The 22,570-nt window shown below is 34.2% G+C and overlaps 1 protein-coding gene across 1 annotated transcript; it reads right to left on the bottom strand.

Moving 5' to 3' along the window:
- Positions 1–11,639: 11,639 nt before the first annotated feature.
- Vacht (Vesicular acetylcholine transporter) lies at positions 11,640–18,655 on the bottom strand. Its single transcript, XM_076387697.1, has 2 exons — positions 18,531–18,655; positions 11,640–17,458 (listed from the first exon to the last, which is right to left on the bottom strand). The coding sequence occupies exon 2, from the start codon at positions 17,303–17,305 to the stop codon at positions 15,545–15,547; it is 1,761 nt and encodes a 586-aa protein (XP_076243812.1). The 5' UTR covers positions 17,306–17,458; positions 18,531–18,655; the 3' UTR covers positions 11,640–15,544.
- Positions 18,656–22,570: the final 3,915 nt, after the last annotated feature.

Below are 22,570 nucleotides of genomic sequence, written 5' to 3' on the forward strand. Positions count from 1 at the left end.
GTATCTCTTTGCATGGTTCACTTTACTTTCTCGACCTATTCTATTATCAGGCCTTTTCGAAGTTCCTCGTTCCTAATATACTAGGGGACATTAACGATAGTCCGTGGTATGATAGATTATAATGCTTCAACTTTCTTGATTTGGCTGGTAGTTGCCGTGCCCCCGAAATCAATCTCATATGTCTAAATTGGTTTTACAATTGCTTTATAGATTAAGAGTTTATTTTCTATATTTAATTTTGAATTTCTACCTGCCGGGTAGCCCATGTTTTTTCTTTTGGTTTTTAGTTTGGCTTTCTTCTTTTGGTTTGGTTTTCTAAGGTAGCGTGCTTGTTTCTGATGTCAAACAATCAGTATCATTAAAATATTAAATTAAAAAACCTGAATTAATCCTTGAGTTATAATAGGTGGTATTTTTTATGATACTTCATTTATCCAACAAAATTACATTTTATTATGTTAGTAGCTTAAGTGTTACAATTATAAGCTTTTATTTCGTTTCTTTTTTTTCTAGTTATTACAGACTTCACATTCCCTACCCAAAATCTTTTATAATTTTAAATCTATCAAAAACATAACTGGTACTTTTTCTATTATATACATTAACACTGCTAAATTTTTTCTGTAGGATTTCACAAAATTTATTTGTTTTTTTTTATAAACATAACTTAAAATGATAGTACATCGGTAGGTGTCGTTAATTGTATCTTCTACTCTTACATCCGAATATTCTTCTGCTCAAACAGAATGTTTTTTAACAACCTTGCCTTTTCTGGTACAAGTATATAGTACATATTTACATAATATAATATATTTTCTTGCATTCATAGCAAAGTATGTACCGTAGATATACGTGCGATGAAGACAATAATAGTGACCATAACGATAATAATGACAGAGTGACAGTAATAGAGATATTGTGAATATAAACTTTACACAATTCGAAACAGCAGACATTTTTCACGTCGAAGCTATCGAGGTATTTGATAAAAGGCTGCAAATGTTTGAAGCGCACAAAAATGTAGGTGTCTTCCTAAGTACAGAATTACTCATATCAAGAGATTTATGTGATTTAATAACTAGAAAGACACAGGATTCTTGAATATTACAGAAACTGTTAATTGTATTGATTTCCATTTGAACAACTGAAGTTTAATATTAGACAAACAATTGCCCTATAAACCTAAAATTTTTTTATTCAAGCAGTTTTACCTCCTCATTAATTCAAATATGGAAGGCTCTTCTGTAATCATGATTTTTGTTAGTAAATAAAATGGTAACAAGATCAGTCATTTTTTCATGTTATGGAAAAAAGTTTCAAAAATTATACCTATATTGTACATAGCTATAAATGTATATAAATTAAAATACAACTCATGTTTATTAAAATTACTAAAATCAAATCAAACAATAAGCCATATAGAACCGACTTATTATTTAATATACTGAAATATTTCAATAAACGTAAAGCATTTGTTATCTCCTATTTAAGAGGATTTCAATTTTCGCAAAACGATTTACCCGTTGTTTTGAACTCTGCGAGCTTGAATTTCGTGAAATTAATTAGTTAGCCTAATTCAATTTGCCACTGGGTTAATTAAAATGTACATATGTTTGCTTCTGAAATTGCTTCTAACGAAATCTTGATTGAGGAGTGGAACTATAAACAGTTTTAATGGATCAAGTTGTGTGTAATCAATAATTAAATTAATTTATTTTTTTTCATATATCAAAAGATTTCTAAAGCTTGAATCACTGTTTTTATATTGACGAAAATCAATTTAATTAATATGATCCGGTACAATATTACGCAAAATAGTATTAACCATCAAGATAGATCGTTGATTGTTATTATAATAAAGTGTAAAAAAACAGTTTTGAATAGAATGAAGTTTAACAAAATACTTTATTTAAATTAATTGGATTAGTAGCGATCAATCTGAACTTATGAAATTGAAGAATTAATTTGTTGATAGGAACACGGGATATGCTATCGACATTCAACTTTACTAACATTTAAAAGAACATTTCCTCATTCTATGGACGAAATACGACATATAAATTTAGGTAATCTAAAATTGTATTATTTTCATATAGGTATGTATATTTTTCATAAAAAACTTTATCAAAACAAGTACTTCAACTATCAGTGATTTAAACATCAATTCGATATCGCTCATTCCTGAGAACGCATTGAATTTATGATTGATAGAACAGAGTCTCACCTCTGTTGAAAATGGTATACATACGCATATAGGAAAATATAATAGCGGAAATTCACGCACAATACTCGGCGATTTGTCATACTCTCACATGTTTTTTATCTGCCATCGTCGCAGCCCCGTTTCCTTTTCGAGAATAGGGCACATCGACAAGCCTACGTTTGATAAATCACATGATAGGCACTGCTATTATCGGAACCCAACCCTTATTTCTCTTCAAGAATCTTCTTGTCGTTTCGAACCACAGTAAAATATCGAGCATGTATTTCTGAATTATAAATCAGAATGTAGGTTAAATAAACGATTATAATGATGGAACAGTAGAATATGAACTAGCACTTATCAAATCACTGAATTATTTAGAAAGTCTGGTTCAATGAAGGAAGTTATTTTAATTATTATTTGTGTACGTGTATGGTGACCTACGATCATTTCTAGCGATTTCTTTCATAAAGCAAATGAATTCGTTTTTAAACTGCATGAAAAAGAATATTAAACGTTACAAATTTCTCTCGCTGAAAAGAAATAAAATACGGAATATTTATGCTTTATGGTACATTTGAGACCTGGGACATTAGAGATTATATGATAAAGAACGATAAGTTTACACGATAAAGTTTATTTTTTCTTATGTACGTATGCGGATCAATTGAGGACATTTTAATTGTTCTAAACTGTTTTCTAGCATATTTATTCACGAGAATGTGACGCGAGCATAACAGCTGCACATGTAGTCAGACGTACAATAGTATGTGTACATATTGTTCACGTAGTACAGGGTGTTTGGCTACAAATAGAAAAATATTTAAGAGAATTTTAGACTTCAAAATGAGACAAAAATTAAGAAGAACCAAATTGCGTTCAATCTTTTATTTATTGATAAAATTATAAACGTTTAAAGAAAGCAGTGACTATCATGATTCTTGATGTAAGGTAGTAAGGGACCACATAGTGTACAAAATATGGTATTGTATATACATTTAATATACATGCATAATGCTTTTTATAAAAAAACTCAGTTCGAAATAGTCTCAAAATGTTTAGTTTTGAAGCACTTTTCAGTAATAAATTTAGATAAAAATAAACGTAAATTAAAGTTGTGTAAAAATAGTGATATGTAGAGTTTAAGTTATGTTTTTGTGCTGGGCTGATGAGGATCATGCCACGTCTGAAATTCCTGAAAATAAAAATTCGAAGAATTCTCTCATTGTTGTCAAATAAACAAAGTTAACGTACTTCAACTTGTAATGTACACAAACATAAACAATTAAATTTAAATAAAATTAAAAGAAAGTATAACATTAATTAGGAGATATGTAATTTATGAATGAACCTAATACATAAAAATATAACAATTTTCAAACAGCCTTCAGAATGCGGAAAGAAGTAGAATATGTATCGAGGGATGTATCTCGCACATCATCAATCTTCAGAGTGAGAGTCTGACGGTTGAGAAGGCATATCAGGAAAATGTATCTCAAAGACAAACGAGCCGACAAATCGGATTCACGAGATACCGGACATTAGAAAGGAATTCGGGGTTGGTGGCGTGGATTGAGTCGAATTAGGTTCTAGCGCCTCGGCCTGCGTCGTTGCCCTTCCTGCGACCCTTCGAAATTGGCGAGGCACGATTAATTGACAGCAGACCCTTTGAGACTTCTCCACGAGATTCGAAAAGACAGTTACGCATTCCAGGAGGGTGCAAAGGAAGGCATAAAGATGTAACCGCGTCGTGTAGCTATCTGTGTCAGACGTCGACTATTCAACATTAAGTCCTGAATTTTATCTTCCTGATCTTTGACGTCTGCTGCTTTTCAGACATTACTTCATTAAGATTAATTACTGATCTTGGAACTACGACATGGCAATAACACAGTTTTGAAATTGTAGGGTAGTTTGGCTTCTCCTAATCTCGGACGAAAGAAAGATTTAGAGATGAATATTCTGAAGTAGAGGCACTAAACTGTTTTAATATGATGAAGACAACAGTATTAAAAATAAAGGTTTCTATAATTACGTATTTATAATTACAATAACTTTTTTAACTCAAATGAAGTATTAACTACGAATATTTACATCTTTAAATGTCTTAAAGTACAATAAAGATACCTGCATCAAAATATGTCTAGTTTTATTGAAAAAAAAAGCCAACATGATGTTAAATCATATATGATGAAAACTTCAACAATAATTTAATGTATACATACACTTAAACTGTATAATGTACATGGCATTTGAATCAATGCTAAAGATGTATTTACTTTGTTATTTTTTTTTAATTTAAAACAGTCAAGAATTTGTCAACCAATTATCAGCCGACACTATTGCTGGGAAAGCAAAACCGGAAAAATGAATGCAAAGGAGGGCAGCTCTGTAGTGGCAAAAGAAACATTGATTGGTCGCAGAGGGTGGCAAGCTGGTGTTGTCGAGGACCGATGAGGCGAATAATCGGATTTAGGGATTACTAGCGCTCTTCGTGTTGCCCGCAACACTGTTAGTCTAGCATTGTCATCGTTTTCAGCAATCATTAACGCGATTACTAAATCTGTTTAGGTAACGACTGATACGATAATTAATCGAAGGTGATTTAAACTTCAGAATGAAAAACACTGTTAATATTTTTAAAATTTTCATATTGATTAACTAAAGGTAATTTTTGTAATGCTCTTTACATGAACACTAATTACTATTTTCGTTAAAGAAATTAATTCTAAAAAATAATAGATTTTCGAATTGCTGTAAGTTTATCACAAGAAATCGTGCAATAGCCTTTGGATTCATTTTAAAAGGTGAAGTCTCTACTTTCACATTTCAGAATTGAATTTTTTCAAAAACTCAAAGAGTTTTTGATATTAGAAGGTGTCCCGCATTTTAAAAAAAGTTTACAAATGTTTACAATTTTGTAAAGAAAAACCTCCGTTTTTAACAACCCCCTAAAAATTAACATTTAATTTAAAAAATGAAGTATTTCTTTGTGTTTGCTTTATTCTTTAATAATCTATGCATTATAAATTACACTCGGTAACATATAATAATGCTTTTTTTATTAATTGCATGTTTACTGTAAATCCAGAGCATTAAAATTAGATTATACCAGTGTCCGAATATTTTTGTGACTAACTATATGATGCTTCGTTTAAAAAAAAATTACTTAAAAAAGATTTCTGTTGTAACATGTATATATCTATTTCTGTTCGTATTTCTGTTTATTAACACAGATATTGGAAATAAAATTAATTACGACGACTTGTTCCTCCAAATTTCTTTAATATAGATACACCAGCAATAAGGAAAATAGTATCAATGACAGCAAAAACAAAGAACCCATAATGGTCATAACCAATTATTTATCAAAATTATGTTTCTCATTTTCCTTTTGCTTTTGTTTTTCATGAGGAATCACCCATGCCCGATTGTAGTTATAACCGTAGTTATTTGCAGTGACTGTTGCAACGCATCCCTTCTATTCTATCACTATTGAGGTTACTCCTTGGTGTTCGCTGCGACTGACATGTTCATTGAAATCATCGGTGAGTTCGTTGAAATCTCCACGAACGTTCCCTCTACACTTTGTTTTTCCTTCCTACTTTCAATTCAAGTTAATAGAACTATATCAAACCAGACAAATTTTTTGCTCGGTGTAATTTTGACATATTTTTACACTATTAACAAAAAATATTTATTATTATTGTTAAAATAAAATAAAAATATTTACTATTAAGAAAGCTCCAGGAGATCCGAGGATCACATTATGCAATAATTTTGATGTGATAAGAATTAGTCTTGTAATGCAATTTTATAATTGCACATTATGTTTGAATGTAACTTTATCTAACAAGTATTTTTTGTGATCACGGGCAGAAAAAATAGTAAAATGATGTATTACTGTTCTGCAGTTCTTAAAATAAACAAGTCAGTCGACTTAACCGAAATAAATAATTGTTTATAATTCTAAAAGTATTTATTTTCGGACTCGTATTTATAAAGAGAATACTTTCATCTGACGAATATTACCTACCCTTAAAGTTCTGAACTCTTTCTTTACCACTCTATACATGCAGCTGTATGCATGTAATATAAGTAGAAAACATACGAAATTGTATTTATGAATAGCACGTCGTCTAATTGTCGTTGGAGATAGGTATATTTTTTGCGTTTCATCACAATGGTTAAGCTATGAATTAGTACAACATAGTGAGTTTCCATTACAAATGTATCACAGTTAGTGGTATGAACTAAGTGTATTGTTGAATATTCTTGATAAATATTTTGCTATCACAACGGAAAAAGTATACATATATACTCTACATTATACCCGGAATTTAGAACTGATCTTTAGCGAACAATCAAGCACTGCATATAGTAGTTAGCGTAATTGAGATTGGGGGGCATCGACTACATTCAACAATCATTATCAGTCACTAAGAGGTATATCCTAGGCGTCCATTAACTATAGCCATTGCTCGTGCAGTCATTTCATTCGACTGTGGCCATCGAACTATAAATACATGCTAGTGGAAGTATTTTGGATCAATTGTAACTGTATGGCTTTTCTCTGTGTGTGATTAGATTTGTGTACCTAGATTAAAAATATTGTAAAGGATCAGGATCTACCATCAATACCGATATTGAATAAGTTCTCAATTGAGTCTCATTTATAATCTTACTGATTAGATTTATTAAATGTGCACTTGCCACATGTTTCTGCCAAATTTTGCTAAAAAATTTTAGACGTGCTTTTAGTATGCCAACATACTTTTTCCTTATTTCCTGAAAAACTGCGAAAAGTACTTCTGAAATTTGCTTACCTGTTTTAACACTTGTTTGAATTATAGAGCCGCTGCGGCCCCATACAATTTCAGAGTAAATGTTCTTTGTGTATATGCATGTTATGTATATTGATATAATTATTTAAAAATGTACATAATTCTGTATTATTTTACCAAGTTTCTAGTAGTTCAAAAGAAAGTTACTTGTATAAGGCACATTGGAAATCCGAAGTCATATATGCCTTATTTCCGAATTGATCAAAACTTTAAATTACCGGAAATGTGCAAATATGTATATAGAGTAAACCAATTATATTTCCTAAAAAAGGGGAATATTGTCTCCAATCTCTAGACGATATTGCTACATTGCTAACGTAGCTAAAATACAAGATAGTAGTATACATAATAAACAACACATTAAATTTGGATTTAATTAAATTTTTTTACCAAGTCGTTCCGTGTAAAAATACGTGATGTAATAATATAACGAATTAAACTACTGGAACATTTTCGGAAAAAGCTCGCAATGTTCCCCAATAATTTTCAACATTGATTTTTCGCCTAGTATTTATACACTGGTCATTGTTACTAAAATAATCTAGGCAGTAATGACAGTATATCGTGTGACGCTTTTCGTTCCACGAAATTTAAATGAAATCTCGGTCATAAACTGACGGTAAAAATAGAAACATATCGATATTCTCATTTAAGAAATATATACGAGGAAAAATAACTTCAATATGGGACAATATGCGATCATATCTCCAGCGACACCCTGAATTAACCAGCGCGCGACAGGTTGGCAGGTACCGCGACGAGTGCTGCGATCAATATTACGCAACCCGTACGATGGCTATCGATATTATTTAAGCCTAATTACCAGCTAGATCGATATCTGGAATGGTGAACGAGCAAACCACTCGTAACGTATCGGGGAGTTTCCAGGATATATACAGGGTAGTCCGCCACCCCTCGAATACTTGCTTCCCCTGCACAAACCCCAACCATGTCCCTACCCTCTCAGCCGCGCCCTAATATAAATATTATTACACTTTGATGGGGTTAGGTTGACACTGGGCTCCGCAGACATCCCATCAATGCTTTCTCGCCTCCCTCTTCCGCCCGCGCGCTTTATACTCGCTTTTTCATTAGACCCGAATTCCGCGCGGCGCGTGCCTCTATTTTTGAAGGTTAAAGCCTGGTAGCTTAAGTCCCAACTGGTATCAAATCGTTTGAATATTTTAGAACGGGAATTCAAGAGTTTCATTGGCGATCGAAATGACTTGTTCGAAGATTCCTTTGGCGAAGAGGTTCGTTAAGTGACACTCGAAACAATTATTTATCGATCGAAATGTTTTTTGTTTTGGTTTCCGAATATGTTTTTTTAAGAAATTCGAGAACAATGAAATAATAATTGCTTTCGTAAATCAGCTGTAGTATTTTTCCAGAAATGCAAAAGACCTTAATACGTTACCAAACCTTTAGATGTAGATATGCAATTGATTAATTTCAGAATGTATCACAGAACTAAGTGGCAAGTCTTATTTATACTACACTGTCTCATATGCTTCGTATAATTATGGTAAGTAATAATAATATTTAATTGTTAAACGTAACAATTCTTTTATCGAATTGTTAAACGTAATTGTTCCTCAAAGAAATAGCGCAAAACTCGTTACGCCATTGATGAAATTTAGATGAAAGTGAATAATAAGATTAAGGAGTACAATGCATAGTATTCTTCGGTAACAATGACATCTTTAATAACCGGTTCAACAACATTACAGTATCATAAGTTTCAAGTACATACGCAATTTCGATACTTGAGTTCCATAAATATATATACATACATGTGTGTCCTCCTGTATATGTAGTCACCTTATCACGTGTATTTCTGCTTTATGTTTTGTATTATAATATTTATATTTTGTGTTCTTTAACATGTCTGTGTATATATACTCGTTAGTACGTGCAGGAGTGCTGTTCGTTTAAGTATACAATTGGCCACAAAATACCTTGTACTCTAGCACAAATACATTGCTAGTACTATAACCTTGTGATTGGTTCTAAATATCTTTTCCAGTCCTGCGATTGGTCGAATTGATGTGGCGTTTATCTTAAAGCGCAAAATATTTTTTGGCCGATTGTACATGTGTATGCACAACATAAGTGTGACTGTATTATAATTGCTATGGGTTTGCTCTTTTCTTCCACTTTTAACCCAGTCTCGAACTGCAACTGTTACATTATCACGCAACATTATACAACATTATGCAAGAACAGACAATGAACTCAACTACTCTTCATATTAGATTGATGCAAGATTAGTAGAAGTTTCTCAAAATGTTCGTTTAATCGTACGATGATGTAGATACCTTTTCTATTTACTTAATATATTAAAAGGACAAATTTGAATTTAATATTTAGAGTTTCAGCTTCGAGCAAAAATATATGAACGTATTATTTGATAGCATAGGTACTTTAGTTACGATGTTAAGAAATAGCAATTTATCTTATTTTTAAATGTAGTAAGGCTTAATTATGAAATAATACAAAATGGCATGAAGTCAAAAACGCCTCATAAATCTAATCCTATAGTTCTGTTTAGGTCCATTCAAACTGAGATGATTTTTATCCATTTGTAGATGTAATATTAACTATGAAATTCTTCCGACCAGTTCTACTATCCTATTATACTTTTATTTTCACAGTCAGCAGTTTCTTTTAAATAAGTTCTGTCAAAGTTTGACTTTGGCGTGATAGAGAGATATTTTTGCAACGAACTCGTCTGTAGTTATTCAGAGTCGACAATTTACATCTATCTTACCAAAGGTGTGGCTGATATTACATTCTACGCTAATCTCTAAAAATGAATGAAAATCACTTGCAAATCACATCTTAGTGAAGATTGTTAAAAAAAAGTGAATGCATAAATAATAATAAGGAAGAAAGATTGCAGCTGATATCAATTCTTTGCATTCCAAACACCACTTGCACTGTCACAGTACAGTCGCATTTAAAACGCTTCGCAATGCAAAGAATTAAGAGCTAAAGTTACTTTCTCGTTTCAAACTATCAGTTCTTTATTTCCAGAAATAAAACTTCCATTACTTTTGCATCAATCCGATGTACTCCAAAAAACGCAACGATCTCAAGTTATTGATAAATCGTGTAAGCATTTACGGAACCTGTGCGTTCTATTTGCTTCGTTCATTTCCCATAGGATTTCACAAGGAAAGAGAATGAACACACGAATTTGAGAAAAATATCGCGAGGAACGTAAACGTCTATTCGCATTGTTCAAGACATGTCATTTCCTCGGTTTCGCTGAAAACACAACGCACCCTGTTCTCTCTTCTTTCCTTCTTATTTTTATTCTCTCTCTCTCGTTCTCTCTCTTTCTCTCTCTCTCTCTCTCTCGCTCTCTTTCATTCTCTCTTCTCATTCCCTCGTGAGATTTGCATTTAGATCACTCGCATTCACCGTAAACTGCACACAAACGATATGTTACATGTAGGCAAGATATATACGCAGGTCCCTCGTGTGGAAAAAGGGAGAGATCATCGTTCCTTTTATTTTTATGTTTTTTTTTTCTCTTCAATAAACACGCACGTGTAATGTATTTACAAAAGACAAAAGAAGCTACGAGTATACGTTTACACGATTATACGTATATACGTGTATACATAATATTTTTGCGATATAATTTGCGATATAGACATACAACGCCTTGCTCGATAGTTATCCTTTACGCTCGATGGAGCGAAATCATTTTGAGACAAACGTAAAGAAATTCACTCTTTCTTTATCCACTACTAATCCATACATATACATGTAATCGTAAATATAGAGTTTACACGTACGATATATTTTTATATACTCTTCATATAATATTATATCCGTTACGTATACACGTATACATAATAAGATATAATACTATATGTATACTCTTACTATGATACAAAGTAACCTAAATTATATAGGAATAGATGCATGTGATAAGTACCAAAAATTTGTCCTTTCTCGCGATGATATGCACTCTAATTCTAAAAAAACTTCGTTGTATATTAGTAGCACAGAATAGTATTCAAGAAAATCATGAACAAGTAACTGTTTCAATAGAGGTATAGTATTAAAAACAAGGTAAACAACTATAGGTGATTGATGAAATGTTCTTTAACTAAACTATTTAAATGTCAAAGTCTTTGAAGATCATGTTTGTTAAATATTCCTGTTAAATGCGATAAACAATACAGAAAAGTAATAAGGAATACTAATCGGATATACAAAGTTACTTTTTTTATTAAAATATGTTATTAAGTACAGAAACTTATAGACTCGGAGTTTCTTATTTGTCTCCTACCTCAAATTCGATTTATGAAACAATATCTTGAAAATTAAAGACTATTTCATAAATGAGAATTTACTATAATAAAGTTTAAGTATATCGAGATGTATCTTACAAAAAATATAAATTATGAAGCGATTCATAAATTAAACATAAAAATAAAGGTCAAGAGGGAAGGAAAGTAGAATAAAGTACTTACAATTGAACTGAAATAAATATGATAGATGGTAAATATATTATCTATATATAATAATAATAATAACAATTAAACTGTATTTTATGTAACAAAACAATGTGCATACTATCGACATTAATTTCTGCAATAATCTGATCAAACTGCTATTTTACGATAATTTAATGAACTCGTCTGAATTTAGAGATAGATATGTTAATACGAAAACAAGAACAAGAAAAAATTCAGTAAAATTTAGTTTGATTGAAAATTGAAAAATCGTAATGTGTTAATAATAATTCAAAAGTTCGAATATAACACGTTTTTATTAAAGATTTTCATCTTCAGAGTAAAAATATTGAATAAAAACTATTGACAGATATTGAATATTTCTATATTTATTTCATTTCATCCATACACAAATAACAAGCGATTCCTTAGTGAAACAACTGCTGCTAATCCAGTTTTTGCTTTCAGATTCTTCTCCCTTCCCTTTCCCTTTCGTCACTAGTTTTAAAATCAATTCTTTAATTATATTCTAACGACAAGCCGTATTTTAAAAGTTGCAGTCTTTTCATTTTCCCAAATTATAATTGTTCACAATCAAGAACTACCTTGTTCTTAAGCTTCTGTGCTTAACACATATCAGGTAAGAGAAATTTATATTATACAGCACCCCTTTTAAGAATTCTCTCTTAATTCTAACGAAAATTGTTCTAATTTAATTTTATTTTATTTTCTATAATTACCACGTAGATTCACATAAGGGGCAATGTATAAATACCTCATTACAATAAATGTTGTAGTTGACTCTACAGTTGACTCTATGTTTTGCGTTCAAATGCAATTTTGAAAAACAATCCCATTCACGGAAAATCATAAATGACCTTCGCGAGAAACGATTTCTTTTCGTTGATAACCATCGGCAAGTGGCACGTTGTCATTTTCATTAACCGTTACGCTAGATCTGTAGTCGTAGAGGCCAGCTCATAGAAATGAAATTTACCGTTGCGAATATACGTTTAACTTTTCTTATATCGAGATAGAATTATTTCATACTACAGAAACAAAAACTGCGTTTTCTAAGACGCAAGGATATGCCTAAGATATGTGTCAAACTTCGCTAACGCTGCTTCAAGTAGGTTATACATTTTTGGGGATCAGGAACGTGGGTACGGTTCGCGTTACGATGGCAGAGAAGAGGATAAAAACTTGAAAGTTCAGGCACTGTAAACATAAAGCACTCGCGACGGTGTGCAAGGTCACGACGAATGATCAGCATTAAGATCCCAGACGGTTTCTCTGCGACACACTCAACGATACTGCCAGCAGAACCCATTTTAGACCTTCAGATTGCTCCGTCGCATCGACGAAATCTCAGTTCGGTGAAGGACACCGAATTTTCCAATCGCTTACATTTCTGCTGCGACGAAACTTTGTTTACAACGTCGTTTTTTCGCGACATTTCCGAACATTGACGAGTAGGTACGAACATGCGATGGACACGAGCGTAAAAATTGACGAGCCTCATAAACACACTTTTTCTGTTGTCCTTCCAACGGAGTTAACGCAAAATAGAATCTCAAATGCTTTTATCTTTTTTTTTTACCAAGTGACCGTAATATGCAATATTTTGCAAACGACAATATTTCTGACCTTCAGCATTTGAAATTAGGAGTGCTGCATAAACTGATATAAGTAGACTCGATTTTAAAAGAATACGAAGACTTCTTTCAAATTGAACATGATGAGGATGAATGCATAACAGAGGAAAGCTAAAAAGGTAGGAAAGTTTTGGAAAGACTCGTAAAGCTTTACGTGCGAGTCACTGGCACATCATATTCACTAATACGTGCGTCTGTGTATATGTTAATATATACGCACACACACGGCTACGTATTACCTAAATATTGCACGATTTCCCATGAGTCAAACAGGCGAGATTCAAACGAATATTTCTACTTAGAAAACTAAGCTCATGAAAATACAGATATGTAACATTCAACATACTTTTATCTCGGATATGATTGATATTGCCGTATCATAGATGACAAAGTACTAGGAAAATGCTAATGGAACGTTAACTAAGTTCCCTCGATATTTACTCGCACTTAATTATAAATTATAAATATCAAACTGTATAAAATTCTGACTTTTAAGTCGTTGACTGATTAGTAAAACTTTTGATCAGCATACTGGTATACTGAAACAACACAACATATTTTAACGTTCCTTAAAATTTGATGTTCTCCATTCAACGTTTAATTCAAATTACTAATGAAAATACTGTTCGGCTATTAACAATAGGAGATAAAATTGAGTAACAACGATATGTTACGTGTTAATGATCGTAACGTACTTTGCCAATATCAAGTTATACCGTGGCTGACGTGGATCTTTTCCACCTCGTTGCCATATACTTTCCCTATACAACTACCTACACGAAAGCTTTAACAGCTAATTTATTGACGCCTTAATTAGTGATATGATACTTCGATTCAGCAGTAGAACGCGAACAAAACAGATAAAAACGGAAAAATTGCCATTGGCAAATCGCGAATGAAGGTCCTTGCTGAGGGGAATCCTCCGTCACGATCAAGTTGTTCCTTTAAACCTCATCCACAATAAGTGGACAATCTTCTATCGGAGTCACCTTTAACGTCGATTTCTCTATAACGTTAAATCGATGTCCATCTCCGTTTACACGTCCAAGTATTACTTTCATATTGTTAACGAGAATACGTAATTCTAAAGAGTTTTCGACGTTCTTTATTTTATGTTCCTTGTCAACAAGATGTCTCTCACTTCAAAATACTCCGGTACTTCATTATGTGCTTTTATTTCCATGCATACTATTTGTGTCATCTGACGTAGAGTTGAAACTTCTTCATAGATGTTTGTTGCTTTCAAATATCTTCTTATTTTCGATACCTTGAAGGCCACATTAATTCTCGTAGGGATCCAATAATAAGTGTTTCCGAAAATCAAACATACTAAAGTAGGACCTCCATTATTCAATATTTGATTTTGCAAATCATATTACTAATGCAGTATGGAAAGTGCAATAGGCAACTGTATCAATTTGACAGTGTTGAAAAGATATGCAAACAGGCAGCTTAAAAAAATTAGGGAAGTAATAAGTACTTATTTTTGCACCCAAGAATTATCATGCACTTATTTTAAGACCAAATTTTCACCTGTATTCGGTTAAAAAATTTATATCCATACACATTTCAAGTAAGAACGTATGATCATAAGAAAATAATATTAAAGTTTTAGTTGAAAGATTGTGACACCTAATCCGATATGTAATAAATTTTAATAGAAATATAAATTAAAAAACAAACACTTGAAAATATTTTTACCTTGTTAAAAATTCTGACAATCAATTAACATTAATGAACAAATAATACGATAACAAATAGTACGACAAATTGCTCTGATATTTTAAAAGCACTTTTTCAGGCTTAATAATCCAACATGGCACTGTATGCATTCAATGTTGTTCACATGTTTTTCACAAATCAGAAACACTAATTCTTTTTTCCCTCTTATACTACACTTTCATTTTCTCTTCTTTGCATTCTCTTTTGATCAAGAAAGGCTTATTTCCCAAACATAAAACACTAATTCCTAAAATCGGCGAAATTCTTCGACACTATCACTTGGACTGATCCCAAGACCGGTGAAAATAATATGAGCATGAAATCTCGCAATGTACTTTTATAAGATAAACTTCTAGTGTATCGAAATAATCGTTTTGGAAGTCGTCACATTCTTCTTGAATAATTCATAATCACAAGATGATACATTCTCGATGCACTTCGCGGTCACTGAAAAATCAAACGTCGATCGTCTTAATCCTCAGATGATAATCAAAGTATATACGACATTAATTTTCTTGATAATTGGAAGCCTGTCTCGAAGACTGTTCTGTGATACTCATGTCGTCGTGCGAAGATTGTGATCGAAAATAAATATTTTCAATTGCAAACGATCAGGAATACCCAATATATGCAGATTTAAGAACCGCATTAGTACATTCCTTGTCTGAATGGATTACTGTCTCCAGGAGGTCTCTGGTCGACATTTGGAGGAGGAGGAGGTCTCCTGAATGGATTAACATCCACCTGACCTCCTGGCTGCGGTTCCTGTCCGTAAGGTCGTTGCTGAACGTAACCTTGCGCTGGCTGCTGACTATAATTAGCTGGCTGCTCGTACGTTGAGGCTTGGTCATACCCTCCTGCCGCTTGATTATTCCCAAGGGTGTTAATATTCTGTCCGTATCCAGCCTGCTCGTAACTCTGTCCGCTTTGATAGTTCTGGTCATAACCTTGATCCACGTTCGTCTCCATGCGCGTTTGAATCAGGTGATTCTCCACTTCACCTGAAAGCACTCTTTGCTCCTGCAGCACATAAGTTTGGTATTCCTTGTCAGGTGGATCTTGCATGAGAACGTCTGCTTCATCTTGGAATGGCTTGAAGTCATAAATATGTCTTAGATACATCAACACAGGCGCGTAAAGCAGATTGGAGAAGGCTATACCGATGTTCAGAGCGGTGAAACCGATTACTTCTACGACACCACCAGCTATTATTGGTCCTACTGCATATGCGACACTGTACGAGATATCGGCTATGGCGTAAATGCTACCATAGACGGAAACGTACCTCACGTCTACCAAATAGCCCAAAGTTGGCAACAAAGCGGTATCAATGAGAGCTATACCGAAGCAAATTCCACATAATGGAATCATAAGGACCATGTAAGTGGAAGAAAAAGGTATTATGAAGCAGCATAAGCCTTCCAGTGCAAGACCAGAAGCAGCCATTAACCATTGATGCTGAGGATATTGTTTAGCCATCTTGACAGTGATTATAACGCCAAATACGTGAGGGAAGAATGCAGGTAGCCATATCATTCCCATTTTCCAGTTATCATGAGTTATATTGTCCTCCATCCATAGCGAAATAGTGGGTTCCAGAAAGGCCAATGCAACATTTGACATCATTAAAGCTCCCGCACACACGGCGATATACGGATCCATGAGTAGCCGCCAAATAGGTATTGACGGTGTCTGACTTGCGTGTGTCTCCTTTAGTTGCTCTTTCAATGGTTTCATTACTAACAAAAGCATAAATCCATCAGCAAGACTGATGAAAGCGAGTATTAGAAAGGGCACCTCTTTACCCGCAAATTGATATAGAGCACCACCAAATGGTGGAGCTACCAGGCATCCAAAACTAATGAAGGCTAAAGCAATACCCAGGGCTTTCGAACGTTCTGACTCTTCGGTGTAACGATCCGCTATCATAGCCAAACCACTGGTATCCGCAAAGGCAGAGCCCACTCCTTGAAGACTTCTGGCGAAGAATAGGACACCATAACTTCTGCCGCAAGCGAAAACAGCAGTTGACAGAAACATTATGCAAAGCCCTATCATCATAGGTATGTCGTAACCAATTCTATCTATTAAGGCGCCCGAGAATGGATTTACCATCAACTGAACGATAGCTTTTGACGCAAACAACACTCCTGTGGCTGAATCTTGACCATGATGAGAAGGCGGTCCCGTTGTATTCATCGGTTCTTCATCTCCAAATGCACCAACGTATTTCAAGTAATCAGGTATTATCGGCACGATCACCATATACAACATATTATCGAGCAGCAAAGCTATCGAGACGATAATTAGAACTAGCTTTCGTTGAGCTTTCGGCTCCTGCAACTTCATCCAAATGAGCTGCTTGAGCTCACTGAACTCAATATTGAGTATCGGTATCGTCGTCGACATGATGATCGCTTTAGGTAGCCGTCTTTAATAGAACAGGATCGTCTTCCAGGATTTAGTAAGAGGAACTAAACGCGATCACTTTATGCGACGCTGGAAGTGACGAAGAGATCGTCGCGATTGGGACGGCGCGCATCAGGCCGGGCCGGGGATAACCTACAACAGATCACCGAATTGGCACGGTTAGCTCCCGAGATCCTTACGCGATCGATACATTTTACTTTTCAAATTTCATTTTCGTTTCTTTTCTCAACCGTAACATCCCGTTAGTCCTGAATTCAATTTGCCAGATTCAATTTTGTTACGCTGTGGGAATGCTCTTTGCATCACGGGCCAATGTGTGATTTCAGGCAAATTCAAAAGAAAGGGGAGCCCTGACCCGGCCTGATCGGTCGCTCACCGATTCATCCCACCCCAAACCGACCTTTTGCTACCGTCGACGGCGCAAACAAGTTCATCTTCGTTTGATGAAGGCTTTCTCTCTGTCTGCCAACAACACACCGTGCAGTTGATTCCTCGGTTGCTTCTGGCGGATATAGAAGTGAACATAACACCGGGTGGAGGCTCCCCCTCGATAAGGCTGCACGATTGGTACCTAGCTACCTATGTCTTGCGTTGCGCATCGTGTTACAAGAGATAAAAACATGGAGTTTTGCCGGCGACACGAGGGTGAAGGTCGAATTGTTGATGGTATGGCTTTACTCTATAAATGGGGTTCACGATAATTATTTAATGAATTTCGTTAAACGAAATAAAAAGGTACCTTGGAGTGTGTATATTCTCATACAGTAACGAAGCTCTATTTTATATTCCTTTAATCTTACTTCCCAATAAAATGTTGAATGTGCAGGACAGAATAATTTTGTCAAAATTAAGTTAACTAAAATAGTTATTGTTCATTTAATCTTAACTAATCTTTTATTCAGTCTTCTCTTCATTCTATTTTAATTTAAAATATTAGTGAACATCATGTTTTACACGAAACATCTAATTAGTATGTCTTCGTCAAATTAGATTGAATTAATTATTTGCATCGAAGGTTCATTCGTAAACTGACGCCCCTCCTACTGTTGTCCGGTACATGTTGACACCCTCGTTTATTAATTACGATGACTGATGGGCATGCAGGGAACCCTAACTTCGTCAACGATCGTAACGAGCCTCCATAGACACGTAGATTTCCACGGCAAGGGGAACGCTGTGGACCGAAGTAAATTCGTAAACTTACCGGAGTTATTGGCGAACTTCTGCCTGAGGGAGCTGGCGAGGCGTTGGGGACCCGCCAAAGACGGAAGTCCAGCGAACAAGTTACTCAGAGTTGAGGTCACGTCCGGTCCTTCCTCTTCCTTTGAGTCGTTTGCCGACTCAACTCCTCGCGTCCCCGGGCCCTCCACCTTTTCAGTCGAATTCGTAACCGAGTCTGAAATGCATATGCAACGTTTTATTATTCTTTCAGAGCATGCTATATTTGTTAATATTTCTGAATTTCGTAGTGAAGCAATTAAAATGTTTCCAATCATTAACATGTTTCTATGAGATTATAGCACCCCGACATTAAACTCTTTTTATCCATTTATTCTTCAAAACCGACACCATTTTTCTTAACCTATTTATTAACTTATGCGCGTGTCATTTGTGAACTATCTATCTTTAGAATCTATACATCTATCTATAACATTTGCTGCTTTCTATAGCTTCCTGCTTTTGTAGCAGTGCATTACACATTTGCACGGATTCCCAAAGTAATTTCTTATGTTTCACGTTACAAATTAGTTATTTGATGATCACGTATTACTTATTTTACTATTATTTAGTTAATAAATCAGAACAGGAGTTCTTACTGTTGAATTCTTCTTTTCTATGTTTTGAATACGCTTTCTATTTTGTGGTAAGATACATAATTAGATAAAAAAATAAATAGTTCCATTTCAAAAATTATTTTCTTAACCTATTCGGGATCAGTGTATCTTGTCTAGACTGTCCTCAGTGATCGACAAGTCTTTTAAGTATAAAAATGATTTAAATGTTGCGCCCTGGACTAATGAAGAGAACTATCCCACGACCCAACGGGTGAGTTCATCGGTCTCGAATGTGTTAAAACAACCCAACCCCATCAATTCTTTATTTCAAATTTATTTTTTTAATATAATATAATATTCGACTCTTTTATCCATGTGTGTCATTATGCTATGCATTTTAATATTATATAATATTCGATTCTTTTATCCACAGATAATAAACTTGAAACAATGCAGTTTGAAAATGAATTTTCTTAAACTTTATTCGTTTCGTTCCACTAAAAAAATGACAATATCCGTATATATGAACACTATTAATGACCTACAAGGACAGAGGAACATCATCCACAAAGGAAGACATAAATACGAGGAACGAAGCACTAATTTCGAGGAAATGATGTTTATCTAACAATAAATGCAGTGAAATACGTTGGCAACATAATGTTAGGAGATCAAGAACCTTGTTAACAATCAATACGTTCGGCCCTCTATACAGATCAGCAGAACACCTCCCGGTGATCTCAATACCAGTAAGCGAAAGTCACAGAACTTTCGTAAAAGGAACTATTCAAGCATTGTCCCGCCAAACTGAGGAAAGGCAAAAGGCAAACAGTGAAGGGCGCGTGTAGACAGACTACGTGCAAACAGGCAAAGTCATTCAGGATACTTACGGATACCGAAGGGCTCCCGATGGCAGGGGCGTCTCGGCGTGTCTCTCCGTTGGGGTAGCTTTGGAACGTCTGCCCTCGAAGTCCTCCCCGCCACCGTGTTGTACAGCACCCTCTTCCCGTCCCCATGATCCCCGCAACCGAGGAGGAAATCGTGACAGGGCGCAGTCGCGGTTTCCAGGATCCAGGGATTGGCCACGGCACCGAGGCCGTGCGTCAGCCCCCAAACCCTCCACCATTGTACAAACTATCCGCATCCCCTGCTGACCTCTTCTCACCCCTCGTGCCTCTTCACGAGAGGGGAACGGGGGCGGCACAGCCCCGGGGGAAGAGGAAGCACACCAGGTATAAGGTCGATGCTGCGCTGTATTTCTGGCGGCAGGTCGATATGAGCTTCACCTGTACGACTGTGGGCTGCTGGCTGCACCGAGAAAAAGGGGTTCTCGAGCGTAGTGAACGTGAGGGCCAGCGTTTTTCGACCAGTAGCACTTCGACCTTACCTACCACTATTCCGTCAGTCCCCTTTGAACGAGGGTGCACTGTTTAGGTATAATGCGACCAGGAGAAATTGATTTCCGTGTCAGGTAGCAAGTGTGTGGCCACAAATTCGTGGTATACAGTTTGTATACAACAAAGTATATAGAACAAGATTGAAGAACGTAAATTTGAGAACCAATTGTTTCCGAATTGTATATTTCTATTATCATTTCTTCACGGGTGATTAACTAATTTCTGAATATATATATCTTTCGGAGATATCGATTTAATAAAAAAACATACGGACAGAGGTGCCAAGCTATGTACTCAGATGGATGATAGACATTTTGAATACCTTTTATCACACGTAAACCTAACCTTATTTTACAACTTGAGAACAATTAATTTTTAAGAACTTGTTTTTTTATTACTTTTGTATTTATTTTCATGCTTCATACTGTCAAACTTTAGCATAAGCACTTATGTAATCTTTGATTACAGTTAATTCCCGTATATACTACTAATTATTACTTCTTGGCTTTCTTATTCTCATGATTTTTTGATATTAATTTTCATACAGAATAAAGGTTTAAGACAATCTTCACCTGGCTTTCCCCAAGTATGGTAGCCGGAAGGTTTTAAATTATAGCTAATTGAATTCATTACCATCTGTTAACTTTGAAGAACAAAATTCGTTAAAAACCATTTTCTTCGCTTATAGCCGCTTTTTTCTAATTGTTCACTTAATAGCCATAGAATTATGCATTTACTAAACTAATTTATTACAGGTAAATACCCATAGAATTTATAGATAAAAAAAATATTTTATTCTTTGTTAATATTTCATAGGCTAAAAAGATTCCCCAAATGGTAATGATCGTGTCCAAAATTTATTATTTTAATTATACATTTGTTTCAACAAGAATTTATCGAGTTTCTACTCTTAATACTTTTTGTAATAGTGGCATAGGTTCAACTATTCTATAAATAAACATTGACTGTTTATTTATGAATTTCAATTGTGATCATATTTCAATTGTGAAACATTGACTGTTATGTCTAAATACGGATGACCTCAGTCATATACCTAAGTATCAGTTACGATGTTCCTTGTTAATCAAGTACGTACCATAAAAGACACATTGAGGCATAGCAAAGAGAAAATCTATAGTAAAATGTTTTCCTAAATTCGGTGTCCACGTGTATTTAGTGCACAAAGCGGGAACATGACAATACATTACTTCATCCCTAGTTTTGAATCGTGAAATTTGAATCAAAGAGAGAATAATGCAATAATATAGGTATTCTCTGAGGTCCAGCTAAATTCACTTACAATTAACTCTGCTAGCGGTAATGGGAAATATAATGACAGAATTGTCTCCGTAAATAGATATTTTTCGTATATTATATCACAGAAACCCAAAACTCAATACAATAGTAGTCAGGTGAGACTGACTGATGATGAAATGATATCACGCGCAGATGCTGACTTGAACATCCAGACAAAGAAAATGAAATCTATAAATTAAGTAAATAGAAATATGATATTAGCACTGCTTACATTATTATTATTATTACTGTTCTATTTTAATCACCATAAATATTCATTACCTTTATAGACCTGTTGAAGAAGAATTTTCTAATGCGTACTGATCACTTAAGTCGTATTAATTTACTAGTTTATTAAAATTAGATTTAATGAAAGATACATGTATCGAATAAATAACTCTAATTATAAGTAAACAATAAACAAGCAAAATATCTAAAGATATCAGTTACTTTGTATATGTTATACGCATTACAAAAATTTAGATATACTTAATTTTGTAGAATTATTTTAAATTCTAAAAATACAATACAAATACAGTAATTGTACTGTAAAACCATTTGAACCTTAATTGTCATTAGAAATGTTAGTCAACTTCTTTTACGTGTGATTAATAAAATATGTATTTTGGTAAAGGGTTAAATATGTAAAATTAAATATAATTCATATGATAAACATAACGCAACAATTTTCATATTGATTTTTGCATAGAAATCAATACCTATCAAGTTAGTGATATAAAAAAGTATATAATTAAATTTTAGCAACTTTTATTTGT

The sequence above is a fragment of the Calliopsis andreniformis genome, chromosome 2 (assembly GCF_051401765.1).
Source record: "Calliopsis andreniformis isolate RMS-2024a chromosome 2, iyCalAndr_principal, whole genome shotgun sequence".
In the NCBI taxonomy this organism is placed as follows: Eukaryota; Metazoa; Arthropoda; class Insecta; order Hymenoptera; family Andrenidae; genus Calliopsis; species Calliopsis andreniformis.